The sequence below is a fragment of the Carassius auratus genome, chromosome 15 (assembly GCF_003368295.1).
Source record: "Carassius auratus strain Wakin chromosome 15, ASM336829v1, whole genome shotgun sequence".
Taxonomy (NCBI): Eukaryota; Metazoa; Chordata; class Actinopteri; order Cypriniformes; family Cyprinidae; genus Carassius; species Carassius auratus.
The window spans coordinates 5,778,923-5,806,583 of NC_039257.1; the positions used below are offsets into that span (position 1 = coordinate 5,778,923).

The 27,661-nt window shown below is 38.1% G+C and overlaps 1 protein-coding gene across 2 annotated transcripts in view; it reads right to left on the reverse strand.

Annotated features, from left to right (window-relative positions):
* Positions 1-3,674: 3,674 nt before the first annotated feature.
* Positions 3,675-27,661, reverse strand: part of LOC113114831 (membrane-associated phosphatidylinositol transfer protein 3-like) — a 73,774-nt gene continuing 49,787 nt past the window's right edge. The window contains exons 7-20 of one of the 2 annotated variants that reach the window (XM_026281885.1): positions 25,765-25,872; positions 24,584-24,756; positions 21,760-21,914; positions 21,457-21,627; positions 15,911-16,111; positions 15,153-15,301; positions 12,997-13,113; positions 9,938-10,054; positions 9,568-9,716; positions 9,189-9,338; positions 8,649-8,832; positions 7,407-7,535; positions 6,915-7,300; positions 3,675-6,065 (exon numbers count right to left, since the gene is read on the reverse strand). In XM_026281885.1, the coding sequence (XP_026137670.1) occupies positions 6,983-7,300; positions 7,407-7,535; positions 8,649-8,832; positions 9,189-9,338; positions 9,568-9,716; positions 9,938-10,054; positions 12,997-13,113; positions 15,153-15,301; positions 15,911-16,111; positions 21,457-21,627; positions 21,760-21,914; positions 24,584-24,756; positions 25,765-25,872 (2,121 nt within the window). In that variant the 3' untranslated portion in view covers positions 3,675-6,065; positions 6,915-6,982. Of the gene's footprint in view, positions 6,066-6,914; positions 7,301-7,406; positions 7,536-8,648; positions 8,833-9,188; positions 9,339-9,567; positions 9,717-9,937; positions 10,055-12,996; positions 13,114-15,152; positions 15,302-15,910; positions 16,112-21,456; positions 21,628-21,759; positions 21,915-24,583; positions 24,763-25,764; positions 25,873-27,661 lie in introns of both variants that reach the window. The other variant, XM_026281884.1, reaches the window with a different exon arrangement.

The following is a 27,661-nucleotide window of genomic DNA, read 5'->3' on the forward strand; positions in this document are numbered from 1 at the left end:
GATTTTATATCACACAGTTTACGACCATTCACTGAAACCCCATCCCGCATCACCTTACACGTGACGACTGGTTATGAACAATGCACTGGCTGAACAGTCATTATCTTTCAGCAAATATTTAAAACAATAGGGAAATAAAGCTCAGCCCTAACATTTTAAGGCACTTCAGCCATCCCAGTCAGGACGTGTCTAGGAAAAAAAAGTCAGATTATTATCCCTATTGCAAGGATAAAACAGACATAATAAACTCAGCATTATTCTTACAGCAAAAAATATCTATGTGCACCCAAAAATGCTTCCCATTTCAAATCAGTAATGCCTTTAAATTGTTTCCTAACCAGTATATACAGCTTTGGCATATGTTGTTACCAGAAGTGGTTTCTTGTTTGGCAGATGGTTTAATGAAATTATGCAATCACACTCTCAAAAAGTATGGAGAGAAAGAAAAAGCAGACAGTGTTTGCGTAAACTTTTCAACCTTTTGTTGTATTTCTTTTATGGTTACCTCAACTGAACACAAACGAACTAGCTTCCTGGAGAGGGAACAAATGGGAGGAAAGAATCTGACCTTAGAAGATCACCAGGTCACTTTCACCTGCCACTTAAGACAGAATCCACAGTCTCCATCTAATGAAGAAGGACAAATACTGTAAGCCCTGTGTGGAGGTGATGGGAACCTCTTATTGTCCTGTCTAGACCATTTTAAAGATAATTGGTTTGAATGACGTAAAAACGGCCCTGTTGCTTTGTGGTTAACACTGCAATATATTGATTGTTATGCAGTCAGAAAGGCTAGTACATAGTGCACATCCTCTCTAGAGAATGAAAGCGGTAACAGTGATTGAGGCTGTTCTGTACATGCTAACCCTCAGTGTCAGGCTGGTGGATGGTTACGCTTTGAACCAGAGCGGTCACGTGTCACATTAAATTCCCTGAGGCTTTCAACTGTGGCACAAAAATCTTTAATAGAATTTATTTCATCTGCCACTTTCTTCTCCAAAGTGTCTTTGTATGCACTAGAGTGACAGCAAGAGAATAGGTCAAACTGCTTTTCAGACCCTTGGTCTATGGCCATTATTTCCTTGATGAAAAAAAAAAACAAAACAAAAAACATATTAGTTACCAGTTCAGATTATTCTTCACAAAATTAGCTCCTCGCAATATACATCAAATGTATGAGTTGTTTTCCCCTCAAGTCATGAAAGTACATATAACAGATGCGCCACAATTCCAGGATCGTAGCTCATGAATCCTAAAATAAAATATGTAAATAGTAGTTTCCACGAACATATTTCATCACTGGTTTCCAGGCATCATAGATGGAATAGACGATTTAATAGCTATTTTTCTGGTTGGAATTTATGTCAAATTATGAGCTGTCTCAAGAAGCATGGCTGAATCATCTGAATGATTCACCACAACTATTTCAGCATCTAATAGAATAGGTTACACATTACTGTAAGGCTGGATGAAGTCATGTCATCTAAAACCACAAAAGATATGACTTTCAAGTTATATTCATGCTTAGGTTGAAGGCAGAGTCCAATGAGGTGCCTGTGAGAATGAAGAAAAAAAACATTCGAAACGTAGAGAAGAAATTAACAAACAAAGCAAAATAAGTCACATCTAAATGAAAATAAATAAATAAATAAACAAAACAGTCAAACAAAACACAATGCAACAAAAATAACAACAAATACACTGACAGTACAAATAAAAAAATTCCACAAAACCACAGTGCAAAACAAAAATCACAAGCACAGTACAAAATACAAACTAACAGAAAAAAAAAACAACACAGGATTAAAATTCCTCAAATAAGTATAAAATTAGAAAAAGACAAGGAAAAAAACAACAAAAAAATCTGCTACAAAGCACAGTACAAATAAAATAAGTAAATAAATATACAAATAAGATTACTTTATATATATATAAAAACAGTACTACAGTAAAAATAAAATAAAAATAAAAAAACACAATAAACCAAAAATGGAACAGGCTAAATCAAAACAAGCAAAAACAACAGAAAGGCTGGTTTAAGAATTGAAGGATATGCAAATTATATAAATTCTTATTGCAATTGAAAACACTATGAATATTTTAACATCCTGAATATCTTCAGCTATCACAACAATGATGATTCAGAACATTTGAACAGTGCCTTTAACAAGAGCTCGCTTGAGACGCTGCTGGATACTACATGGACTTTCCCATGATCAACAGTGACTGCATTGGGAAACTAGTCCCTAGGGCTCATGGACTTGGACCCTGCAGCTGAAGAATGTTCTGTGGCAGGATATGGGATTATGATAGGACGGGCTGCTGCATCTAATAGTTTGTGCAAGAGAACACCAGTGTGTATTTGTTTTCATTTTGCAGAAGGTCTGCTTTCAGGGTAAGCTCTATCTCCCGGAGTCTTGCTTGTCAGGTCAAAACATCTCTTGTACTCATTCCAAAATCATCCAGGAAGTCACTCAACAGTCTCAAAAGCCCCAGATTCACACAAATCTACATGCTTAAAGAACGCTGTAATGAAACCGCTGGTCTGCTGGGCCCTCTTGACTGGAATAATATCTATAATGTGTTTGAGAGTTTGATTAGCTAATAGTAACTAATAGATGATGTCGTGCTGGGGACCAATCTTAATAATGAAAAGAAAGGCACTAATGTGTAATTATTAATTTTTAAAGCTACAGTGTAATATCAGATGAAATGGGTTTTGTGATGTTCCAGATATAGTCACTGGCTTCGAAAAACATCCGTGGCTTTTCTATAAAAGGAAAAATTGGGTTCAAATCTGAGCAGATGAAAATGCAAATAGTTTAATCACTTAATCCACAGTAACACAGAACAGCAAAAAAGGACATTTTCTTTTCAAAGCAATCCAATGATACCAAAATAAACATGAATTTTGCTTTGCACTCTAGAAAGAAAGTGATTCATTTGAATTCTCATTTTATGGATAAAACAAGCAATTATCTGCAATATTTTCAAGCAGTAATTACCATGCAAATCCAAAATGAAGACGCATTCAATAAAAAATATGCAACAATGCTGGCATCCATCAATAATCCCAGCGATACGGTCACACAATTTGCAAATGCCAACCTCTCCGGCACATGCCTAGGGTATCAATCAGCTAAAGTGTGTGATTTGTGATTAAAGGGCCATTTCCATAGCATCCCAAAGAATGAGAGGGTTACATTCATTAATGGTGACAGCCACTGAGAGCATTTGTTCACCTGCTGACTTTAAGAGACCACAGACGGCTCTGTCCCTTGAGGTGGAAAGAAAAAGTTAATTTCATTGGAAACCAGTTGTCTGCACATTTGTCGCTTTCAAGGACTGATGTTATTTGTGCTCGGTTTAAACTACACAAACAAATTGAATGAGAAAGACAAAAGCGACTGGTGTGTTTTAGTTCATACCAGCGTAAAAGTGATCAGATCGTTTCATTAGCTTTTGGATTTGGATACATATTAAAGAACAGGAATAGCCCATTTAGATCACTGCAACTCTTGACAGAGTGATTTAGTGTGAAATCTGCTTCCTCTGATGTTGTGTGTGTGAATTGATAGAGCTGAACTCACCTTTCTGGCTAGTCAGAGAAAAGGTCACAACTTCAAATGTCTTCACAGTACTGACAGAGCTAAAGTTTACCCAGATATATCAAGCAGGATTTATAATGATTTATTGAAGAATGAGTATACAGCTCGGTATAGGCCCAACAGAAGCACGTCCACGGAAAGAGAGCGACTGGACCAAATACCACAATAATACATGATCTCAAGAATATATGGACTTTACATGTTTTAAAATACAAATATACTTTTTTCACACACCATCTGAGAATATAGATATCAGACAAATAAATATACATCTTGATAAGGCTGAAAACACGTTCATATATATTGACAATTCAGCGATGATCACACATGAAAGAATTTAAAAGTTTGCCTATAAAATCTCCACAAATTACAGGCTTAGTTTATAACTATCAGAGGATCAAAAGGCCACTAGCACGATCTCGGAATTAAAAATATTTACAATAAATACAAAACAAATCTCCAAACTAACACTCACACGAGACTTGCACACATGTAACAGACATGCGCACACATACAGTAGATACAGACCAAAACACTCATGCCTACCCACTTTCACGCGGTCTCTAGTGTTATATAAAGATTTTAAGTTAAATATACAACAAAATAAAATTACATAAATGCTTTCGCAGTGCAACTGCAATTTTCAATAGACAGCCTCATACAAAATACCAAAATCAGTAACTACGATAGGAAAATGTGACATTACAAGAACTATTGAGTATGGACACCCTCGTGGTGACAACAGCATTATAGTGGCCTGATGGTGTCTTTTGTAAATTTATATTAATTTATTGTAACACCGAGGTTGTCCTCAAGTATAGTTTAAAATACTAATATAGTACAGTACGTTCTTCAACAAGACCATCGTACCCAGTGAGATGGATTTACATGTAAACAATATCAAGGTGTTGTGTTTGCGCAAGTTGTTGTACCGATAAAACCAATAATGTGACACGAAGACCTCCTGACAACCACAGTCACTTTACAATACAAATATAAAATGGTTATTTATTTGGCCATTCAAGGTGTGCTATAAAAGATTTTTAAATCTGGGGTTTCACTCCAAATATTTGAGCATTCTTAAAAAGATAAATTTACTTGAGAAGCAAAATATAGATATAAGAGAATGTATATTTATTTTTTACACTAATGGTCCAAAGTTCGGGGTCAGTAAGCTTTTATAATGTTTATGAAAGAAGTATCTTATGCTCATCATGTCTCCATTTATTTGATCAAAAACACAGTACAATTTGTTTTATATTTTAATATATTTTAAAATGTAACTTATGCCTCTTATGGCTGGATTTTAAGAGGGGAATTTTCAGCAGCCATTACTTCAGTCTTCAGTGTCATATGATCCTTCAGAAATCATTCTAATACGCTGATTTGCCGCTCAAGAAACATTTCTTATTACTATCAGTGTGGAATACAAATGAACTGATTAACATTTTGTGAAAACCATAATATGTCTTTTTTTTAGGATTAGATGAATAGAAAGTTCAAAAGCACTTTGTTTTATTTAACACAGAAATCATTTGTTTTAGTGAAAATTGCATTCATCAGTTGCATCAGTGTTTCCACTTATTTATTTATTCCCCAGATTTACTGTCTGAAAAATAATCTTACGCTTCGTGTAAATTAATCTGGTTTAAGGATGTTGAAATATTTGTCCTGGAAAAGAGACAAAAATACCAATTAAGAAAATGCTTCACTGCAGAGTGAGCACTGCACATACTCATTTCGCTTCAGTGCCACTTACTGTATTATATATTTACAACACTAGTGAGAGACAATCACAGAAAGAACCACCGATGGTTGTAAATATGCTTCTGCAGTGTACCAGAGCTGCGAGTCTCGGCGTGACCTGGCAGAGGAGTGGGCGGAGTTCAGGAGCAGTGGCCAATGATGTAAGACTCTGTTTCTGGCTGAACAGAGACAGGGGCGACAAGAGTTCAGGCCAGGTCACCACACTTGCACAAAAGGTTAATGTACAGTTTTGCAAGTCCGTCTGGCCACAAGCGGCCCAAAGACAGACGCTCAGAGAGCAGACAAATGCCTGCAATATTAAAACAGAGGGATTATTGCAGGAGTCAGCCCTGCCACCTGTCCAAGCAGTGGGATACTCACCCTCCCTCTTCCTTCGTATTGCTTAGGCGTTAGGAAATTTGATGTTTTCTCTTATCAAATATCCTCTTTGTTCCTGATGGGTGATGCGAGGAAGCCTTCGTACAGGGCTAAATAAATCCAAAAGTTCTCCAAAGCATCACGAACAGATAAAACTGAATTTAGAAACTGAATTTCCTCTTCTCCTGCTGCCGAAAACAAAGCATCGGGTCTCAGAGTTTGTGCATTGTTGTGTCAGATCCATGCGGATGGCACGTCACTGAGAAGTTTTAATCAGCTCAGGTGGGGTTTGTCTTATTTTATGGTGTAGTATCAGCAGAAGGAGTAAAGATGCTGTGGGGTTGAAGGAGGAAAGAGATTGTGAATCGAAGAGCGCTTCACACAGCAGTCACGCTTCAATGAGCGCATATATAAATACCTATTTCATTATGAAAATCATCAGAGAAAATTACAAATGGTTTCCCCAAGGAGACACACACAGGCTGCGGCCGGCATCTATCTCATCAGGCAAACATTATTTGGCAAAATGGAAGAGCGCTTGAGTCGGGGCATGTCTGGGCACTCTTATTTGCGGATCACCGGGCCCAGCAGAGGAGCCTCTCAGTTGCACATTTGCATTCAGATTTACACGGCGTGATGGGAGATGAGGCGGTGGGAGGCCCAAGTTCTATTAATAATTTTTCAGCCTTTTCTACAGTCCTGATTATGAATGAACCAGAGCTAGAGGAGGTGTAGCCTCTAATTTAATGGCAAGGTTCGGAAGGATGTCGAGCCACTGGTCCCTAATCACTTTTTCTCCATTTGCTGGTATAAAGCTGCTAAATCATCAAGGAGGGCTGCAAACAGATATCGTGGGGGTTGAGGTCTTGCTAGGTTCTGAATACAAATTTAGGGTTACAAATTCAGCGATGCTGAGATTGAATTTAGGAATATTTTACAGCACAATGGTACCGCGGTGAGAATATTAGATGTGCGCTCATTTGAAATTTTAATTTAACTAAAATTTAAAACATGGTCATGCCCTATCCACACACAAAATCTGTTTGTTATGCATTAGAGACAAAACAAAAAAGCCTAAGGGGCTGTTCAACACGGTATTACAGGTATTTGGATAGAGCATGTTTACATAAAAAAAAATTGCAAAATGTGATTTGTTCAAACAGGCTTAAAACTAAAGCTTACCTGGGCTCTGTCCACCGAGAGATCATAACCATCTGTCCTTTTTCCATCCCTCCTATGTTTCTCTTGGGTCAGGGAGTGGTGTCGCCACGGTGCATGGACCCCCGAGCCCACATGGCATGGCCTGGACCCCCTCCACCCCCATGGTCCTTGTCCGACTCGGGCTGGCTCTGAGCTCTCTCTGGTTTAGGGTTGGGTGTCATGGGTGGCTCAGGCTGCTGCACTGACATGGTGCGGCGAAGGTGTGTCCGCTTACACAGGAAGTCTGGTTTGGCTGACAGACCAAATGAGCCCTTTCGAAGAACCATTCGCACAGAGCTCTTCTTGGGCCGGGCTCTGTGACTGAATTGCAGGGAGGAGAGATGTACTGCATAGCCCTCGCTCAGGAACTGTGGTAGATCAGAAGACATAAAAAAAGATTTTAGAGGAAACTAGATTAATTGTGACCAGTTATGGTGGAAATGGAATGAAAGACAAGGAACAATCAAAGTTAACCTGGCACTGATTCTGGTACTTCTTAGAGGGCCGTCCTACTATATATATCTGGTGGGGGTTGAGGCCCAGCATGTTGTAGACGGAAATGTCCTTCATGGAGCCGTAGGCACAGTTGATTTTAATGTGACACTGCCAACATAAGAAAAGGGCAAAGTGTGATTAGATGCCCTGAGGATTCACTACAAAAACACCTCAGTTCCTGTGTGACTACTCATGCGTGAGACAGAGGAAGCAAGCCTGAGAGAGATTGACCAAGAGAAGCAGAAATAAAGGAATAAAGAAAAATGATTCTTACTCTTCATTCCTACTATGTGGTATATTTTCCTGTCTCCATCAAATACAGTTTTTGAAATGTACACTTTGCCATTCAAAAGTTTGCGGTCAGTCAGTTTATGTTTTTAAAGGGAGACTCTTATGCTTACCAGAGCTGCATTTTTTTGTTGTTGTTGATAAAAATACAGTAAAAACAATAATATCATGAAATATTATTACAATTTGAAATAACTATTTTCTATTAGAGTGTATTTTAAAATCTAATTTATTCCTGTAAAGGCAAAGCTGAATTAATCCAGTTTTCAGGATCACAGAAATCATTCTAATATGCGGATTTGTTGCTCAAGAAATATTACTTTTTGCTATAAAAAAAAAAAAAAAAGGTGCAGTGTTTAATATTTTTGTGAAAACAGTGAAATATTTCTTACATTTCTTTTTTCCATCATGTTACAAATTCTTACGAAATCTAACAAAAGCCAGATCCTCAATGATGTCATCCTCAAGCAAGTGACATCATTGTTGGTGGGAAACCAACAGCAAAAGCACCAGCAAGTATTTGCAATGGATTTGAGGAAATCTTTGATGTTTTGTGGTATTTGTTTATCTTACTCTTGTTCTTGATCAAATTTCAAACCCTATATAAATGTCATAACATTTGAAAGAGGGTTAATTAAACAAATGGATATTGTAGGCCAAATCTTAATCCCTCATTGAGCATTGCTTGAATACAGCTTTTTATTTCCATCCTGATAGCATCCTGTTTGTTTTAAAATGTGCACATAAGAAGCTATGACTCATACAGTGCCCGAGCTTAACCAGAGCATATTTCTGAAAGTCTAGTGAACCCTTTTTTAGAAACACTTCCCAAAACTTCAACACAGGCATATTCATATTTTACAGTTACAGAGTTCAAAAGGTACTTCAGAACCACATATACCAAATATGTGGACATGGTAGCAAAAGACTAACCTCTTGCACCAAGTTCCTGAGGAAGATGGTTTTCTGGCGAAGAGGGTCATGCACCAAACCCTCCGAGAAGAAGATCATCCCTTGAGGGAAGTTGTGTTGAGACAACCAGGACACAACCCTCTGCTTCTGCATGTCTGGACGGCCAGTGATGTAAATGATCAGGTAGCCCAGATCCTGCCAGTGTCTGCATGCAAAATACAATCATTTACCCTCGGAGCAATCCCATAATGCTTGGTGAAAAACAGTTGGGGACCGATTCCTGGATAGTCATGACGCCTGTTCGTCTAGTAACAGATTGCATTTGACAACGCAGTAAATTTGCCCAAGGACAGTCTGGGAAACAACCCAAGATTGTCCATTTGTAAATCCCAAACCCCATCTGATATCTGGTATCAGCACTTTGCTATCTCTCTATTAAATGAAATCCAATTGTGCCTCACCGGCAGGCCGGTTCTTTTCAATATTGCCGTAGCATGAAATGAAAGCATCGATTCTCTCTCACACGCATTTACACGAAAAGCCACCCTGTGAATTTGTTACCTGACCACATCCACAGCTCCGGGCCGTACTTTAGGGTCGCTGCCCATAATAGAGACGCTAGCGGCAAATGAACCGTCAATGCTGAAGACGACACACTCCATCCCCCGCGGCAAGACCGTCAGGAAAGCCTCCGCGCTTGTCTGGTCACCCCTGTGAGGAAAGAGTGACATGAACAAAGATCCAGCTCTTGATAAAGCTCAAGATGCGGCATGCAGCCCGAGATCAATTTAACAGTGAGGAGTCGTTCTCCTTCAGCCCTCAGGGTGAGAGTTTTATGAGTGCCAATTGAACGCTTGCAAATTATCCCCGCTGAGACAACCTTGAGAGCATGGCCATTTTGGATACATTACAAGTAATCCTCAGGGTCCCAATGACTTACTTGACAACCATTTTGATGGGGTAGACCCCCACGGCCAGCTTTTTGCTTTTGGGGATGGTGTAGGTCACTCTGCCACTGCTGTTGGTCACCTCGGTGTCCAAGTGCTCCCAGCGACCCGACTGCGGCTTGGTCATCACGTACACATCGACCTGAGAGACAAAACAACAAAGAAACAGACAGTGGGAGGAAGCGAGTGAGATGGAGAGCGATTATTGAGGCACACTAGTGTTGTCAAAAAAAACCAAAATGTCAGTAGACAACTTAAGCACTGTTTTGCTATTTATTGCACTCCTTTATTTGACGCATTAAATATTAATAAACAAACTGAACAAAAGTGACAGTAGAGATATTTACAATGCCACTCTCTCACCTTTTCCCCGGTCAGGGTCACCATATCCAGCGGACCGTACATGAAGCGACCAACCAGGGTCTGGTGGCCGTCCTCGGTTGCGATGACATCATTGACTCTGTGGTTGGCGGTGACATTCTGCAGACAGAAAAAGCCACAAGAGAGTCTGTTATGACAAATAAATCAGGCAAATGATAAGCGTAAATGACACTGATAATACTGCCCAGGCATCATGTCTGACAGATGGAAAAAGTGAAAGGGGCAGTTTAATAAGTATGCAGTACAAAGTACTTCCAAAAGAGGGTGTCACGCGCTAATCCTTCCCTTCTTCAATAAAATTTCATTTCAGTGATAAAGCTGTTCTACACAGAGCTCCGTGAAGATAAATCCTACAGCCCCTGCTGAGGCAGCTGTGCTTAAATGGGAAATTAAAGCAAGCAAAACACAGAGATATGCAAATCCTGAAAATAACTGGCCACAGTCACCTTCACGCCAGCAGAGGAAGCAGGCAAACACAGAGAGGAAGCTTTTACTCTGCTGCTTTATAGAGCAAAGGCAATGCTTTGAGACAGCGTCTGAATTCACAATCGAATTGTAATTAGTGCTACCAAAATATGCACTTTTTTTTTTACGCAATTAACGCAGAGGCGGAGCTAGGGTTGGCCACCCCACTCACAACTGCTGCTTCTGTATATCTTTTCTTGACAAGAATTGTGTTTATTTTTGCCATTTTTTTGGACAGATCAAAGCTGAAAGGAAGCGAGGTGGGAGAGCGAGAGGGGGAGTGGGGCGGCACACACCCCACAAGGCTATCAACGCCGAGAGCATTGTGTTTATTTAGACTGAGAACGTCTTTACAACCACATCAAATGGGAAACTTTTCAGATACGCACTCCAGTTCGACTCGAACCAGTCAAATGAGTGTGGTAAATGTCCAAATGATGACAGAACTTCAGCAGAACAACAGCGATCAGATGAGACGTTGTGAGGCCATTTTATTATACATCAGAAAAAAACCTAAGCATGAGAAATAGTCAAAGCAATGTTAGAATTAGCAAGCCCCCCCCAAAAAAAAAAATCTCACCTGAAGTTTGAGTGTCATGTAAATGTTAAAACTCACGTTAGTGTGCACGTCACTTAAAATAACTCCTTGCCATGGTTACTATTGAATGAGAATCTAAGTACTGTGACTGTTAATATTATGCTATCATGTTGGTATGGCATGAGCCCACATAGAGAGCTGTACAGCCCTGTAAATCATTAGCCCACAAAAGCTAATGAGACTGATTGCACTGATTTGTCATTTAATGAAGCGGTTAAACATTTCCCAGCTTGCAGCCATTTGCATATTGATTAAGTCAGTCAATAATTCATCTTGGCATGAGCCCATACATGTTTGCCATATGATGGGCTTCCAAACAAACACGCATCAAATACACACAAACAGCCAACAAGCAACACTCCACCAAATGTGCTGGTTACACACCTGAGTGGGTCTTCAGGCACAAGGCTAATCCGACAAAGGAGCATGTTGTTGTTGTGTAGGAAAGGATGTATGCTTGTGAATTGGATCCAGATTGGGTGCCTACTTTATGCCTTGCAGCTCGCTTACCGAGCCAGAATGATGCAGCATATACACATAAATAGAAGCATTCAGGATCTCACAAAGGAATCAGCTGAGTCTTTCGAAAACAACATGACTAGATAGAAACACCTTTGACTTGAAAGGCTAGCAAGTGCTCTGATCAAATACTATTGAGGCCATCAGCGCATTCAGAAGGGCTCAGTGGGCGGCAGAAATAACCACGATTTCAGATCAAGGCCTTGAGTGATTAAAAAACCATTCCCTGTGAAAAGAAAAGGTAGCGGTGATAACACAGAAGTGTTTCACTGAGCTATACTTAACCTCAGTGGAGGACTGGGAAGAATTGGTCTTTGTTATGGTTGTTATGGTGGGTTCTTTTGAAAGCGAGTGCTAAAATACCCTGTAAACCTGCATAGGCAGTAGTTTTCAGCAGCACTGTTAGGTAATTGTGTTGATGTGCCTCCGAGCAGTAAATCAAGGCCGGCCGTGATGCTTATTTTCGTAAGGTGCAGATTTCTGCCCACACACACTGAGCTATTGTGCCGCATTTGAGAAACTCAAAGCCCTGGCAGAGGGGGATATTTTTAGTTCTTCTACAATGACTCTGCAGCAGTCCACATTTTCACTCGAGTGATGTGTGTGTGTGTGTGTGTCTGTCTGAATCTGTAGACCAGAGCCAGAATTTGGCCAGGGGGGGATGCCATTCAAAAGGGACAAAATTCCTTGGATATTTAAATATCCTAATCGAAACAGCTATTAAAAAATAAAATCTACAATGACCACAGACAGTATACTTAACATTCCAACATAGAGACAAGATAATTATTTTAATTACTATTATTATTAGGGATTCAATTTTAAATTGATATTAAAATTCTGGATTATCCAGTGAAATGTCAGACTTCTCTCTGGTGACAAATGCTGGACTTTTCCAACCATTTAGTCAGTTTTAAATCCACACGTTTCTTACAATCGAGCAAAGTACACGGCCTACTTTTATTTATTTATTTTTTCTCGATAATCTGTTTTACTCGGACATATCACAATACAGAAGAAAACATCTACAGCTACTTTTATTAAATTATGAATTTAAGTATTCAACATTGACTGATATAGATATATATATAAAAAAACTCAGCTGATAACAAATATAGTTCTGATATATCATGCAATGCTGTTTTATATGTTTAGAAAAACAATAAGCACACATATTAACCAAAAAAAAAAACACATTCCAAGAGGCATATATTAGCTCTTAATAAATATCTGACACTGCTGGAGAGAGATACCTCTGTCACACAGACATCTAACTGATGGATAACATAACTCAGCAAATTTCATGCACAGAGATGTACTCTAAATCACAACAGACACTTATAATGAAGAGCAAGTTGAACTACCTGGGTAAAAACACAAAGCTTACTGATGTTCGAAAGTTTTCCAGTGTGTGTTTGAGTATGTTTTGTTTTGTCAGCTCTGCCTTGTTTGTCCTTACCCTAAGCTTGACGTGTGTGCGTCTGCGTAGCCACTTCTCTCTCGAACTTGAAGGTGAGAAGGGGGCGGAGTCAGAGTTGTCCATCTCTTGGGTTTTCACATGGTCACATTGCATCACCTGTCAATCAATCACATAGACATTAGTAACCAATCATTGTTATCATGAGGCTGTGCAACCTCTAAGGGAGAGTAAAGTGGAATTGCGAAGTGTGGAATTTCTGTGGAATTAGAAGCAGCAAACACAGAATTACAATTGTTTGCCAACAGGTTTCCTGGCTTCCCTAGGTTCACAAACATGTTATTTGGTCGAGACAGATGATAAGATGTTGGACTACAAATGACTTGCAGTACAGGTAGTATCTGCACATTATCCTTGATAGAAATTGGGTAATAAAATGTGTAGTATGTGGTGTTAAATCCAACTATGAATAAGCAGTATTGTCCTATTTTCTTAAGGGATGAATAGTCAAGTTGTAATCATTTTCCATCCAAGCGTAAATAATAAGAAAAGCTATTTCCCCCAAGGATAAACAACACAACATTCTTTAAATGCTGCTACTGCACAGGTCAGATTGAATCAGAATGCAGGTATTAACTCTTCAGATGAAATACAAAATTTGTCATTTTATCTGTTTCCTGCTTTAATGTAACTAGCTACAGTGAGAAATACACCTACAATCAAAAGCAATCTTTATGACGTCGGTAAAAAAAAAAAAAACTCAGTGGATTCAGGTGTAGATAAAACATCTTTGTTGCTGTAACATTTGAGCTGGAGCAAGAGGATCATTTTTATTAGTCTTTTGTGTTGCTATTAAGATTTTAGGATTTGTGATAGCGGCACTTGAGGATCTAAATCTTTGAAAAATCATGTCAAACCTTGACTTCGACAAAGGTGTTTACTGCATACTGTCAGTGGAGGCATTAACCGAACTCAAGTGACATTGAATCATAAGACCCAAGTGATCATTTTTCAATTCAAATTGATATTACAGTCACAGCAATAAAACAGAGTCATGTGGATGAAGTGGCTGGACCAATGAGATAATTACCATAATTAAAATGAAAAGTGCAACATAAACACAAAAGGTCATTCAAAATATGAATAAATGCTATAAATAGTCAAATAACATTGTCACATGTCAAAAAATCCTAGTTTTTTCATACTGAACAACCCATATTTATTTCTCTGAATGATTGTACACACTTTGGCAAGGCTTAGCCATTTCATGTGACATTTTGAAATGTATAAGTGGTATGTAATGACTTAATCATGTCATAATGCCATCTTCAATGATAGCTTTCCATTTAGTAAGCCCTGAGGAATGCAAAATGAAATAAGGAGAGTGCAAACATATTAAACCAAATACATAAAACATAAAAAACCCAAAGGAAAAAATTTGCACATAGATAACAACACTATCTGGCGTGTGACACCAAAATCAAACACTGCAAGCTGAAACTCTTGTCAGCTCTATTTCTCTCCTTCACGCAGACAGAAACAATTATGAAGGAACTGCATTCAAAAAGATAGATTGGTCTATGATTTGCCTAAATTGACTACTTCCTTTCCACCTGTGCCGAGGCCGCTTCCTAAGGATGAATTTAATAAGAGGTGCCATTTGCATTTGACACTCTAAAGTGAAGGCCGTGTACATCTGCATTGAGAACTACATCTGTGATCTGATCTTCAAAAGTCTCTGTAAGTGAAGGATGTGCCACATTTGTCTCTCAGCCAGAGGTACTGCTGATATGAATAAAAAAGGCATTTAGAATAAAGTAGAGTCCTTTGGCTGAATCGAAATTACCAACACAAAAGACAGAGAGAAAGGGATTCTTTTGATAGAGTACAGACAGAGGTTGTGAGAACAGGCTATCTAAAATCTTTCTTTGGTAAAAGGCAAGGCATGCAGTCTTGTCACGTAGTACTTATTTGATTTCTCTGGCATGGGGAGAGCATAGTCAGGGAGTCTGAAAGTTTTGACCTGAAAGATGCACAATAAAACAAAAAAAATAAACAATGGCTATGGCAAACTCCTATGAAGTTCAGGATGGCCCTCTACACAGCTCGGGAAGATCTGAGGTGTTACTGTCTCCTAGCAAAATGGAAAACAATTTTGAGCTTTGCTCCCAGTGTTCAATAAATGGCTATAAGTGTACCTGTCGCAGAAGTAAGGCGACCACATCGGTGGATTCCCAGTACGAAGCGTGGAACAGATGAGGGAGAGCCACTGTAGGGAATGCTGTCAGGACGTCCGGACAGTACAGAGCATAATCCAACCGCTTAGTACCCCACCAGTTGCTGGAAACTATCACATACACAAAAACAAACTACTGGTATATGGTTTATATAAACTAAACAATTGTTCACAATTGTTTGAAATCAGTAAGATTTCTTTAAAGATTAAAGAATCACAGTAGTGAAAAAGCAGATACCTTGCAACACACATACGTTTTAATTGAGAGGACACTGTCACCTAATTAATATTCATAAACCAGAGCTTTTTAATGCGTTTCCCCACATTTAAGACCGTTTTTATGCTCATATATAATAGAGAATAATGCTATACATTATGGCACACTGTATCATTACATACATCTCGTTAGAGACGGACAGATCTTGTAAGAATAATTCAGTGCCAACAAACCCGCCATGTTTTAGACTAATAACTGCCATTATGTCCTTGCTCTGTAGCTGAGATATGATCTACTTGAAAAGAGTTAAATACACTGCAGCCGGGCTTTTGGCAGCACAGAGAGCCGCTAACGCTGCATTGCTTGGCTTGAGAGCAAAAAGCATGTCTAATTATGAGGTTTGTGCAGTACGGAGTCTGACAAAAGATCAAAAAAACTTTAGATAAAGTCAGTAAGAGCGTTTAATATTGTGCCCGGAGCTCGCCCACCCGCTGCCCACTCACTGTTGGTGACGGTGCTGCTCAGCCTGCTCTCCCAGCAGCCCGATAACTGGCTGTCCATGCTGGTCAAACTGGACCTGCGGACCTCGCCGCCCACCCGCCCACCTGCGCTATGCTCCGTCTGTGGAGAGGAGGAGTGCGGAGCACCCACCGGAACCTTGCTACCGGGCAGGAAAACGTCAGGGTAGCTGTGGATCTCATCGACTGCAGGAAAAAAAAAAACAGATCAGGGTGGTGAAAGAGAGATATGTAAATTAGTGTTGGATCAATATCAGAATATTGATTTTGGCACAATATCTCCCTCTGGTACCGATAAAAATCAATACCTTAGAACAAGTGAAATGATTACATGGAACTAGGGTTGTCAATAGAATGAGTCGTTTAATACCAATATTTCTTGACTTATTTTTGAGGTTAACACATCCATAGCTTTTAAGTATTTTTAGTATTGGTTTCAATAATTAATTTGGAAAAAATATCTAGGAAATGCAAACCTCCAATAATACAATAATTCTCTAGATTTTATTTTTCATTTGATCTCAAAAACTTAAATGATAATTATATATGTGAATATTAAAAATATGTGTGTGTGTTTGTGTGTATATAACTATTCATGTGTGTTTGTGTGTGTGTGTGTGTGTGTGTGTGTGTGTTAAAAAAGTAATAACTGATATGTGATAATTTTCCTCATTTTATAGATTTCCTTTGACCTCATGAAAAGCTTTTGGATATAAATGAATATGCAATACGTGTTTGTATGTTAGAAAGACAGAAAGAAAGAGAACTGGGATGATTCTAGACAACACCCCACCATGACCCCAGAGGACTCTGTTTAAATTGAATTGATAAAACCCTCAGCCACTCCACAACCAAAACAACAAAAGCCTCCCTTTCACTCTCAATATAACTCACCACAACGTCAAACTATGTTTGTGCAATGGCCCTAAATGCTTCCTGACAGGGATCAAGCGCTCTCCTTTCCTCCCTCTTTGAGAACACTGAATGACATCCAGGCAGAAATTCTGTAAGTGTCCACCTTGGCTAATCTGTCCTTTTATATGCCTGCTGCCTCGTGCACACATGGCCTGTTATTTCTGACAGGGGTAAATTGAATCTATTTTCATTAGTCCAGCAGCCGGTGCAGAAAACAACCCATTAGGCTGGCCCACATTATAGGCACAACCACATGCACGTGTGAGCCAGAATGTATGTGTGTGTCACATTGGCAGCTGTGAGCCACTGACCACTACAGGTGGTGAAGATCACCCTCCTCTGTCATTCCAGCAATTGGCTTCTCTTATTTGCCACTGCCATGGGCTCGCAAATGGCCAGGGTTTCAATCATGATGACAGTCACTGAAAAGTGGGATACAGATCATATCAGCATCTTTTCACAAGTATGGCAAGTATGGTTTAAATGCTTAGTTGTCACAAATACAGTCATATATCTTAATTATTTTTCAATTCTGAAGTAAGCCATTTTCTATGAATGTGCAAGACTTCTGGTTCATTAGCCACAGCAGGGAAATAACGAGAAGAACAACAAAGTGCAGTAGACAGTAAAACTGTTTGCACTACAAACCAGTTCGATCATAATCAAGATAATACATTAAAATAATATGGTAAGATATACCAGTCTGCAATATCATTTTGCCCTTCATGACAACTGTGAGGGGGATGATTTTTTAAACTCATCCGTTTAAATTATATTAAGCCTTAAATTGCTGCATAATTAAGGGCGTGGCCGCTTGAGTGACAGGTGGATTTCTGCTGCTGTCACTATGGTCACTATTAGCTCCACCCACGTCCCATGTCTTTGCTCTCTTTTGTTTATCAATGAGTGACAGACCACCAAGATGGCGACGACTGGCTCCACCCAGTTTGGGCTTCAAAAAGGCTCTTCAGACCCCTACAGTTGACGTCATGGAAACTACCTCCATGTTTTATACGGTCTATGAGCCAGACCCATAAAATGCACAAATGGCCATGCTCATTCTTAATAATAAAAAAAAAAGGTGAATAGAAAGCTTTAAAACTAAACTTGAATGAATGAATGTCCATCACGCCTCCTAAAACACTGTAGCAACAATTTTTAAACATGGATGTTAAAATTAAATAATAATAATAATAATAATACAAATAAAAATCTATATAAAGCAAAATAAACATTACACACACACACACACATACATATATACATATATACATATACATATATATATATATATATATATATACATACATATACATATATATATATATATATATATATATATATATATATATATATAAAAAGATAGATAGATACATAGATAGATAAACAGATAGATAGAGAGAAAATAGTAAAAAAATAAAAAAACAGAAACAAATGAATATATAAAGTTCATGCCAATTAAATAATTAATATTCAGAATATTAAAAAATTTGAAACAATTCTCTATGTTTTTGTAATAATAATTATGCCCAGTTTGTCATTCATGAACTGACACATTTTACCCCACCCTCCCAAACAGGGGATCAGGCAAGTTATAATGATTGGTATGACCCTGGTAATAGGGGTCTGAAAAAGGGTAAATTAATAGCTTGGAGATGAGCAGGGTGGAGGGCTGGTGGACAGAGAGCATGATACCGAGGCTAGGTGTGAATTCTAAGCAAGGGAAGCCCTATCAGTGCTGGTCATCAGAACAAGCCTCTGCGATTTTATTGCTTTCCAGTCATGCTGACATCTCTGAGAGCTTGGCTAAAGCGTGTTCTGAATCTGCTTATGCCCGCTCCAACTGTAGCAGCAAGCTGCAAAATGCTCCAGAGAGCCAAACTCTCCTATCTGGGTACAGTTTTGCAGAGTTAGCCCCCACGGTCTCTCAGCTTGACCTTTTCCGAGGAGTTTTTGCTGGGCACAGGACGCTGCTTAATTTCTCATGTCACTAAAGGCCCTGGAGCCAGGTACAGAATACAAATTCACAGGAGCTCTTTCTTCAGAAAGCGTGGACTGGAATCCAACAGCGCCATTACACTAAACCCGGATGAACACAGGAAAGACGACTGCTCTTTATGCAGACATGAGGAACAGGCTGGGAGACTGATCACACTTTCCATACAGAGTTCATTAGTGTTACCAAAGCCATCTATTAACGTGAGCAATGGGCTTTTTACAACAATCCCACTCATTCTTACCAAGACGAAGCATGCATACAAATGGTAGCAAACATTCTGGTGTGATCATGACACTGACAAAAACATTTGAGTGAGAGATTAGTTTGACAAATGAACAAACACTTGACTTGTGTACAGCTAGAAAGCACAGATGCAATGAAAATACATCAAGGAGGATAACTGAAAACATACAATCAAACAGCCACTTCCTAAGTCCATGAATCACCCATTCAATAATACTTAAGTGATACTTGAGCAACAGAGAGAGTGGTGTGTGTATTTATATTTACATGATAAATATACACAGTATGCACACATATATCATGTAAACAAAAACGTTTATTTTAGATGCTATTAATCATTATTACGGCAATACTTTATTTCAAATGGTACGTAGACATGCTTTTACATCTTTTTTCATCACAAAAGATTTTAGTGATTGCGAATTAATCAGTGGCAAAATAAATAGATATACACTTAATGAACTAAAGAGCATATTCAATGCCCCATGTGCTGTACACAGAACAGTCAGAGCAAGACCGTGCTTTCAATAAACTTTACATACTGAGTGTATGTGCAATATTTGAAACACTTTAGAAGCAAGTTTTAGTCTGGAGACATGACTAGAGGTAAGAGACGTAGCGGCATTCAACTTTAAGAACAAAAAAGGACAACGCTCTGAAACACAAAAGGCTAGATAAACTGAGCAAAAGGTCTTGCTCAAAATACTAGCTTAGCATGACTTATAAAACGACTGGGCAACTCTGAGAAGATTGAAGACTAAGGCACAGCATTTACAACTACGCTGTAGAATAACACGAGGGACCTTTGAGACGAGGGCGAGGTGGTATATGAGCTCTGGGCATGAGGGGCTGAAGGCAATGCGGAGATGAAAGAAAAACAGAGTTCAGTGGAAAGAATCAGGCTGCTCTTCAGCGTAATGAGAAAGGGAACTCTATGATGTCGCTACACATATGGATTTGGGATCGCGGTCCCCAGTTTCCAGCTACTTGAAATGAATGGCTCCGGATTTCCAGTCATCTGCCAAATGAAATGAATCAATCCAAGTGCACAGGAACAGCATAAACACGAAAACAGATGGATATCAGATACATTTCTCACATTAAAGGCCCGCTGAGTAAATCAGTAATGATTCATAATGGAAGAACCCTACACATGGGAGGCTGCTCCAGAGATACTCCATTAGGATGGCAATTATTAAGTACTGCATTAAAAACAGAGCATGTGTGTGCGGTGTGTGCGCGCATGCATTAAATTAGTCACATCCACGCCTGGGTATCTAACAAATATTGTGACATTCTTCGCCTATGATCAGCAGAGTGAGACTTGATATAATTAAAAGTCAGTGTCAGATTTCCTGTGAGACACAGACTGTTTCCACTCAATGGCTGATGCCTGTCTCTGTTGCATTGTGTTGATAAGGGTTGTAAAGGTTTCACAGTTAATACTTTATGTATTTGCTTTCCTGTCAAATGATCTTAAAAACAGCTCATTTACACATCATATTTAAAGTGGAGTTATGTTCCTTGAGATTATCATTCTTAAGCATTTTCAAATGGTGTTTACTATTCATTATTTCAGTTTGTTTTTGAATACATTTTCATTTTCTAAACTTTTAAGTGTGTGTTATTTAGTGTGTGTTTGTGAACTACATGGAAACGTGAATACAAGCACTAACCGACTGAAATTGCTTTAAAATTATTAAAATTACTCAAATTAAAGCTGAAAAAAATCAATATAAGCAAAATAGAAAGAAACAAACAAATAATGAAATCTTAAACTAAAACTAAAATTAAAAGCTAATTCAAAATATTAAGAAATAGTACTAAACCAGATTCGTTATTTCTGTCATTGAATTGTTTCTTAAGGATACATTAGCTCAATAATATTTGTCCTAGTTGTAAGCCTAGCCTAGAATATAGAACAAGCCTAAAATGGATGACAAGCAAGTTAAATATGTCTGCAAAGCAGGATAAAATATGCTCTAAATAAATCAGGACCTCATTACAGAGCGAGACACCAGCCTGCAGAACTTGGTAAAACTCCAGGGAATCTGACAGGGAGTAAAAGAATGTAAGGGGGACAAAAGGGGGGCACAGTATTGCTCAGGTTAGCAGTTGTCTGACTGGGAAAGGAGGAGGTTGAGAAACATCCTGTGTAGTTTCTTCCCCAGAACACCTTGTTAACAGCAAAACCAGAATAATTCCTCAAAATAGCACACAGAGACAATTTGGCAACCCAAGATAAGCGCATTACTGTGATAAAGCAATTATGAATCATAACAAAAGAAACAAATGAGTGAATACTGCACTTTATTTGTGCATGTGGTTTAGCGGCGTACAGTATAATTGATTCTCGACGGGATATCTCACTCACCGATAAGGTTGGAACGACCGTCTCCCAGAGGATAACGCTGGTAGCGGGGCACAGGGAACGGAGGCAGTTTGTGGAACTGGGAGTGCAGCAACGGCTCGAGTCTAGAGGCCGACGGGTCAGAGGGGTAAAACAGGTTGAAGATCTGTGAACATGCAGGCCGGAGCTGAGACACTGCAGGATAAAGAGAAAAGAAAAAGCTGTCAAAATTAATCGTGAATATGATAGAGGAGGAAGAAAACATAACAGGAATGTATTCAGTGGAAAATGTGCCCTAAATATTAATTAGAGAATTTCCACACCAACCCTGGACAGCTGGAAGCACAGTGCGTCTCATTGCAAGCACCAATCCAAGAGGACAACCCAGAAGAAAACAATCCGACACCTCAAAGTCAAAGCGACCTGGATTCAACAAACTGGTGCTGCTGTTCGGTCTCAGGTCTGTTCCATCCTGTATCAGACTGAATACACACACAAACAAACAAAAGACATCTACTTATAAACTTACAGTAGGCCATGTAGTTGTTGCCTTTGGTATTTTGGGAGTTAGTTATTTAAAGCAACAGTCCACACAAAACCTTCTTACACCAGTACTTTTCCTTTTCTTGTCTTTTTCATGTAATTAAAAAAAAAAAAAAAAAGTATATACACCTGGCTATGCGTTCTATACTAGACTGAGACTTGTCATGGCACTTGTATTCTGTTGTTGTTCTCTTGTTGACCTGACTGCTTCTATTGTTCTCATTTGTAAGTCGCTTTGGATAAAAGCGTCTGCTAAATGATTAAATGTAAATGTAAATGTAAATACTTTCTGTGAATTTCCCTCATTCCATTCAAGACACAGATACATGTGTTTCTTAATCAGAATAATTTGGAGAAATTCCGCATTACATTATTTGCTCACCAATGGATCCTCTGCAGTGAATGGGTGCCGTCAAAATAAGAGTCCAAACAGCTGATAAAAACATTACAATAATCCGCAAGTGATCCAAACAAATACAGTTCATCAAGTTCTGTCTTGTGAAGCTAAAAGCAGCATGTTTGTAAGAAACAACAAACCCATCAAGATGTGCATTTTTTTTTACATTTAAACTGTTGCTTCTGGTTAAAATACAAGCCCTATATTCACAATAATGCTTTCTACAGAATCCTGGATGGCCAAATTTTCATTTCTGGTGAGCTATTCCTTCCAGAATACCCAGACACAGCTGTCCTCACAGATATCAGAAAATGTGCATTTACCTTGATATAAAATCATATTCAGCCCCAACGGTTTACAGCACAAATCTTTCTGTTGGACTGTCAACAACTCTTCTAACTGCGTTTCAAATCTCTGCCCTGTTTTCGCACACAGTTTATCATTATTACCATCATGCTAAGAGCGATGACAGAAAAGCTCCTGGCTATCTCACTTCAGACTGTGTGTGAAAAGTGTGAAAAGGATGGGGTTTACAGGACCCTGGGGACAGATGATTGGGAGTGAAATGTACTGTAGTAGAGCTGAGGGGTATGGATGAACTAGGTGATGAGACTCCCTCAGATTCAGTGCTATCAGTCCTTTATGAGAAAAAGTGCTTTTGTCCAGTACTCCTCTCAGCGACCCTTTAGTGACTGCACAAAGGTGCAAGATATGAAAACCTATGACAAGATAACTTGCATTGTAAGGGCTGGTAATGAAAAGGTCCCCAGATCAATCATCAATAGGAAACCAGCATCATGGTGCCCTTAAGCCAGCATTTTTACAGGAAAAAATCTACTTACCGTATATAAAAAGAAAAAGAAAAAGTTTATTTAAATTTTTTACATTTTGCATAACAATATGTATTTTCTATATTGCAAATAAAATAAGATTTATGTAACAGAAAATATATTGCACACACATTTAAATATACAAAAAAAGGGGGCTTGTTGATGAATTACCAATATATAAAACATGCATTTTGACAAAATATTAGGCTGAATTTCTAAAAGCATTTTTGTGATAGCAAACATTGCAACTAGGAAATACTAAGTAAAAATAAACACTAAAAATTAGTATTACATTATACTGTTACAGTATATTACAATAAACATTACAGTTATAATGTTATACATTATATTTTATATTAAATAATTTCAAATATTACACTTTAATAGTAAAAATTTACATGTAAAAATGCTTTCACTCAATACATTTATATTCAAAATGATAAATAATAAAGATTTTCCAAGCACGTTTCAGTACTTTCAAATATCCAGATTATATTATATTTTCCTGACTGGCTTATGGGATTCAAGACCTTCGAACATGGGATAGTGCATTTTATTTATTCTCATTTGTGCTCACATCATATTTGAAACAGTTTTTGTATTCCCCAGTGACTCAATTTACCCCTTGACATGACACAGCTTAGCCCCACTTTATTTAATATATAATTTTATGCACCATGACAAATTGCTAGCTGTAACTGAATGCTATTGTTGTATACAGCAATATTCAGGAACTTTTTTAATAAAAGAGCTTTGCTGGAGACTCACAGCAACAATATTGCAGAGAAATCTCTCTAGCCACATCAATACCCTAAATAGGATCATTTAGAAGATGAACGGTCAGATATTTGGTCTTTTGCTGCTGTGGCATTGAGCAACTTCTGCTTCAATCTCTCATACAGTATTCGCACACTGACTGCAGCTGTGACTATTAATAGCACTGCAGGCAGACGCAACATACCATCAAGCAGCCAATATTGATAAACAGGATTGAAGGAAAAATGTGACACATATACAGATGGCTAGTCCAGAGGGACACATTTGGGTCATCTTGTTCTGATTACTTATTACAAAAAAAGAAGCATATTAAATAGAAGCACAGATAATCCTAAAAATCACCAAGAATGCTTATATGCACCGAAAACAAGTAAAATATGCCAATTTTCTAAAACTAATTACAAAACTAATGAAAATTTTCCCTGCCATTGCTCAATTTTTTTTTTTTTTTACCACACCAATGATAACATGTCAGTCTACTCAAAAAACGAGAGCAACATTGACACTCTTCAGAAATTGTTTCTGCAAGGAGAAAATATTGTAATAGAAACCCTTCTAGAAGCAGGTTAAAATTCTGGTGTGTGCTCTTTCAAGCATGCAGTACCTGCTGAGGAACGGGTGGTGCTGGCTGCCAGAGGACTCTCCATCATATGAGTCGCTCTGTTTGCGGCTGAGTGGAGTTTTCCTGTTGCGGGTCTCACTGGGGGCAGATAAGTCAATGTTGCTCCTGCTAAGACGTTTGCTGGAGCTCAGACTCGGACTGACCTCAGGGTTATCCTGAGTCTGTGGAAAGCCAGTTGAACAAAGTCATCGTTTATATAAATGTGCAAATAATATAAATGAGCACTAAAGTACAGTGTCTGGATGGTGTGACTGATGTGACAGCTGTTCTGTGCTCCCTGAAGATCACAATAATGTGATAGGAAAACCCAAAGGAATTTGCCCAGAAGTTGCTCTTTCATAGCTCAGAAGGCTTAAATGAGCTCTCAGTGATGTTTCTTTACCAACTTTGTCTCAGAGGGTTCAAACGATAATTACAAATAACTGAATAGCTGTTAATTAAGAATTCTAAAGAAGTTATAAGTAAAATATAATGGAGTTATGTATAAGTAAGATATTTGGGGTTTAAAAACCTGTGAACATATTGTAATGCAGACATGAATTCAAAGAGTAGGGTGAATTGTGGTTGATTGGGAGACTTTTTCCAAGTCATTTCAATTGCTAAAAGTGTCATTTCCGATTCACTCAATAATAAAATATAGTTATATAGTTAGCCTTCATTATGTCAAGCTGACTGTCAAAGTGCAAAATTGCTACTAATGTTGCAAGAACAAAATTAATGCAACTTAGGTCTCTGGTTCACATAAGCTCAAGATACTTTAACTTTACTCGTGTATTAGTATATTTATTGCTTTAGAAGTATTTTTCATTGATAACTAATGTAGTAACTTATGTTAAAAAATGGAAATCTTATTGTGAATTGGTACATATATTTCTTTGCCATAATCATTTATTACAAGCATGAATAATGTAATATCACTGTTAAATGTAATATATTTTTAATATATCCGTATCAGCTGATATCGCTAATTTCATTATATGCACCTTTTACATCTATTTTCATTTTGCACTTTATAAAGTTGTGAACCCAAATTGACTTGTAGCTTTACAAAAATTAAGGATTCTAGTTTTTATTTTGAATATATTGTGTGTAATATATGGCATCTGTTTTAATTGTCAACAGTGTATCCCTAATCAGGTGTGTTTCAGTGTTTCTGTACATACCTTTAAGCTCTCTGTGCTGTTATGTCGGCTGCTGTGTTGCGGGCTGTTGCTGAAACAGAGAGCATCGAAACACAGCACACCTCCCACACAGTCACCCAACAAACACACCTGTATAAAACACACACACACACAAACTAATTCAGCCAGAATCAGTGCAGCGTTTTCCCATGCAATCAACACCGTCAGGCAAATCTCAGGATTGCATAATGACAGCTCAATCTGCAGGGCAGCCTAACAGTCAGTAACACATTTAATTAAACGTACAGAAACAACACAGCTGCAACTCTATGCTTTCCTGTTTACTGTTGAGGAACACCTCTATGGTGAGCTCAATTAATGTATAGACATTCCACTAACAAACAAATCCACAGGGCTAATTATCGGTGTCAACAACTGACAAGCCTGTGGCATGCTGTAAATGAACTACAAGGCTATGCTTTGTCAAAAAGCACCCCAATTTTATCCCCAAATCAGAAGGCTAATATGTTATTTAAGCACTATTTGAATGGTCCGACTCCCTAGAGAGTCAACACTTGACACGTAGCTCATAAACTGTGGTCCCCACTTCAGGAAATCATTGTGCCTTCTAAATTGACAGGAGTGTGTTATTGGATTAATCATGTGAGATTATGGAGTAAGACGAGTGGAAAGACTGCCTCCTTTTCGTCTGTTTTGAATGACTCATCACTGATGAGTCACTTTCTCTGCCAGAGACCCACACACCCTTTCCACTGTTGCTCTGAACAGTTTGCCTTCCTAATACCGAGCTGGGACCACCCTCATCTGCCTGTGAGGCTGAATCTCATTTGTTATGAAAAAAAAGTTTTTTTCAGAACAGAAACTAAACTCGCAGCCACATTTATCATTCCACTGCAAAGTTCTGAAAAGAAAGTCATGTATATGTTCAACAGAGGGCAACGGTCCAGCCTACTTTTCCCATGCCGTTGGTATTTTCCATTCATCTTTATTTCTCAACATCTTTGGTAAAGCACAATAAGCCATGATCCAAACCAACAGCTTCAATAAGGGCAGAGAACTAAAATCCCATTAAAAACACTGTGAATTATATATTTAACATAACTGAACAATGGTGAAATATAAAATGATTCTGGTAACACTTAAAAGCCTTTATGTATAATGCATTATAAAAGTAGTTTTAATGCATAAATTATGCCTTGTAATGAACGTTATAATCCATTGTATAATCTAACAAGTAATTGTAACCACAGTTAATACATTATAACATTTATCAATTCATTGTTACACTATGCATTTTAAATTAGGTTAAAATTATGACAAGATACAATATAATATATTACAACACACATCATGAATAATTGTAATGCATTACACTTTTTAATAACCTTTTATAATGCATTATACATAAAGACTTTAAGTAAAGTGGTACCAATATTCTTCCACAGTTGTTGCGAGTATAGCAAGATTGACTTTGAGATTAATTAATTATTTTGCTGTGATTCATGGGATTGGGTGTTCCATGTTTTTTGACGGAATTTACTCAACTTTCTGATTGGTGGAATTTTCTTTACAGCATTATGGCTAGTGTAGGTTTTCACCAGGAATTCTACTGTTAAGCATAATTCTTAAAAAAAGAAATAGTTAAATTACCGCAAAATCATGGCTTCGGCAAAAGCATATACCATCAATTAATATTGGAGCTCACAACAGGCCTGTCTTTAAATACCCATTTAATGATCAGTTATCAGTTTCTCTATGGAGAAAATAAATAGAATTTATTTACATCTGAAACCTGACATTTGCAAACAACTTTGTATAAAGGGTGAAAAAGTATTTAATGCTGCGATAATCAAAAGTAAGCTGCTTGGTTTGACTGGGACTTCTGTGTAAGCAAAGCTTTATGCATGAATCAAAATGT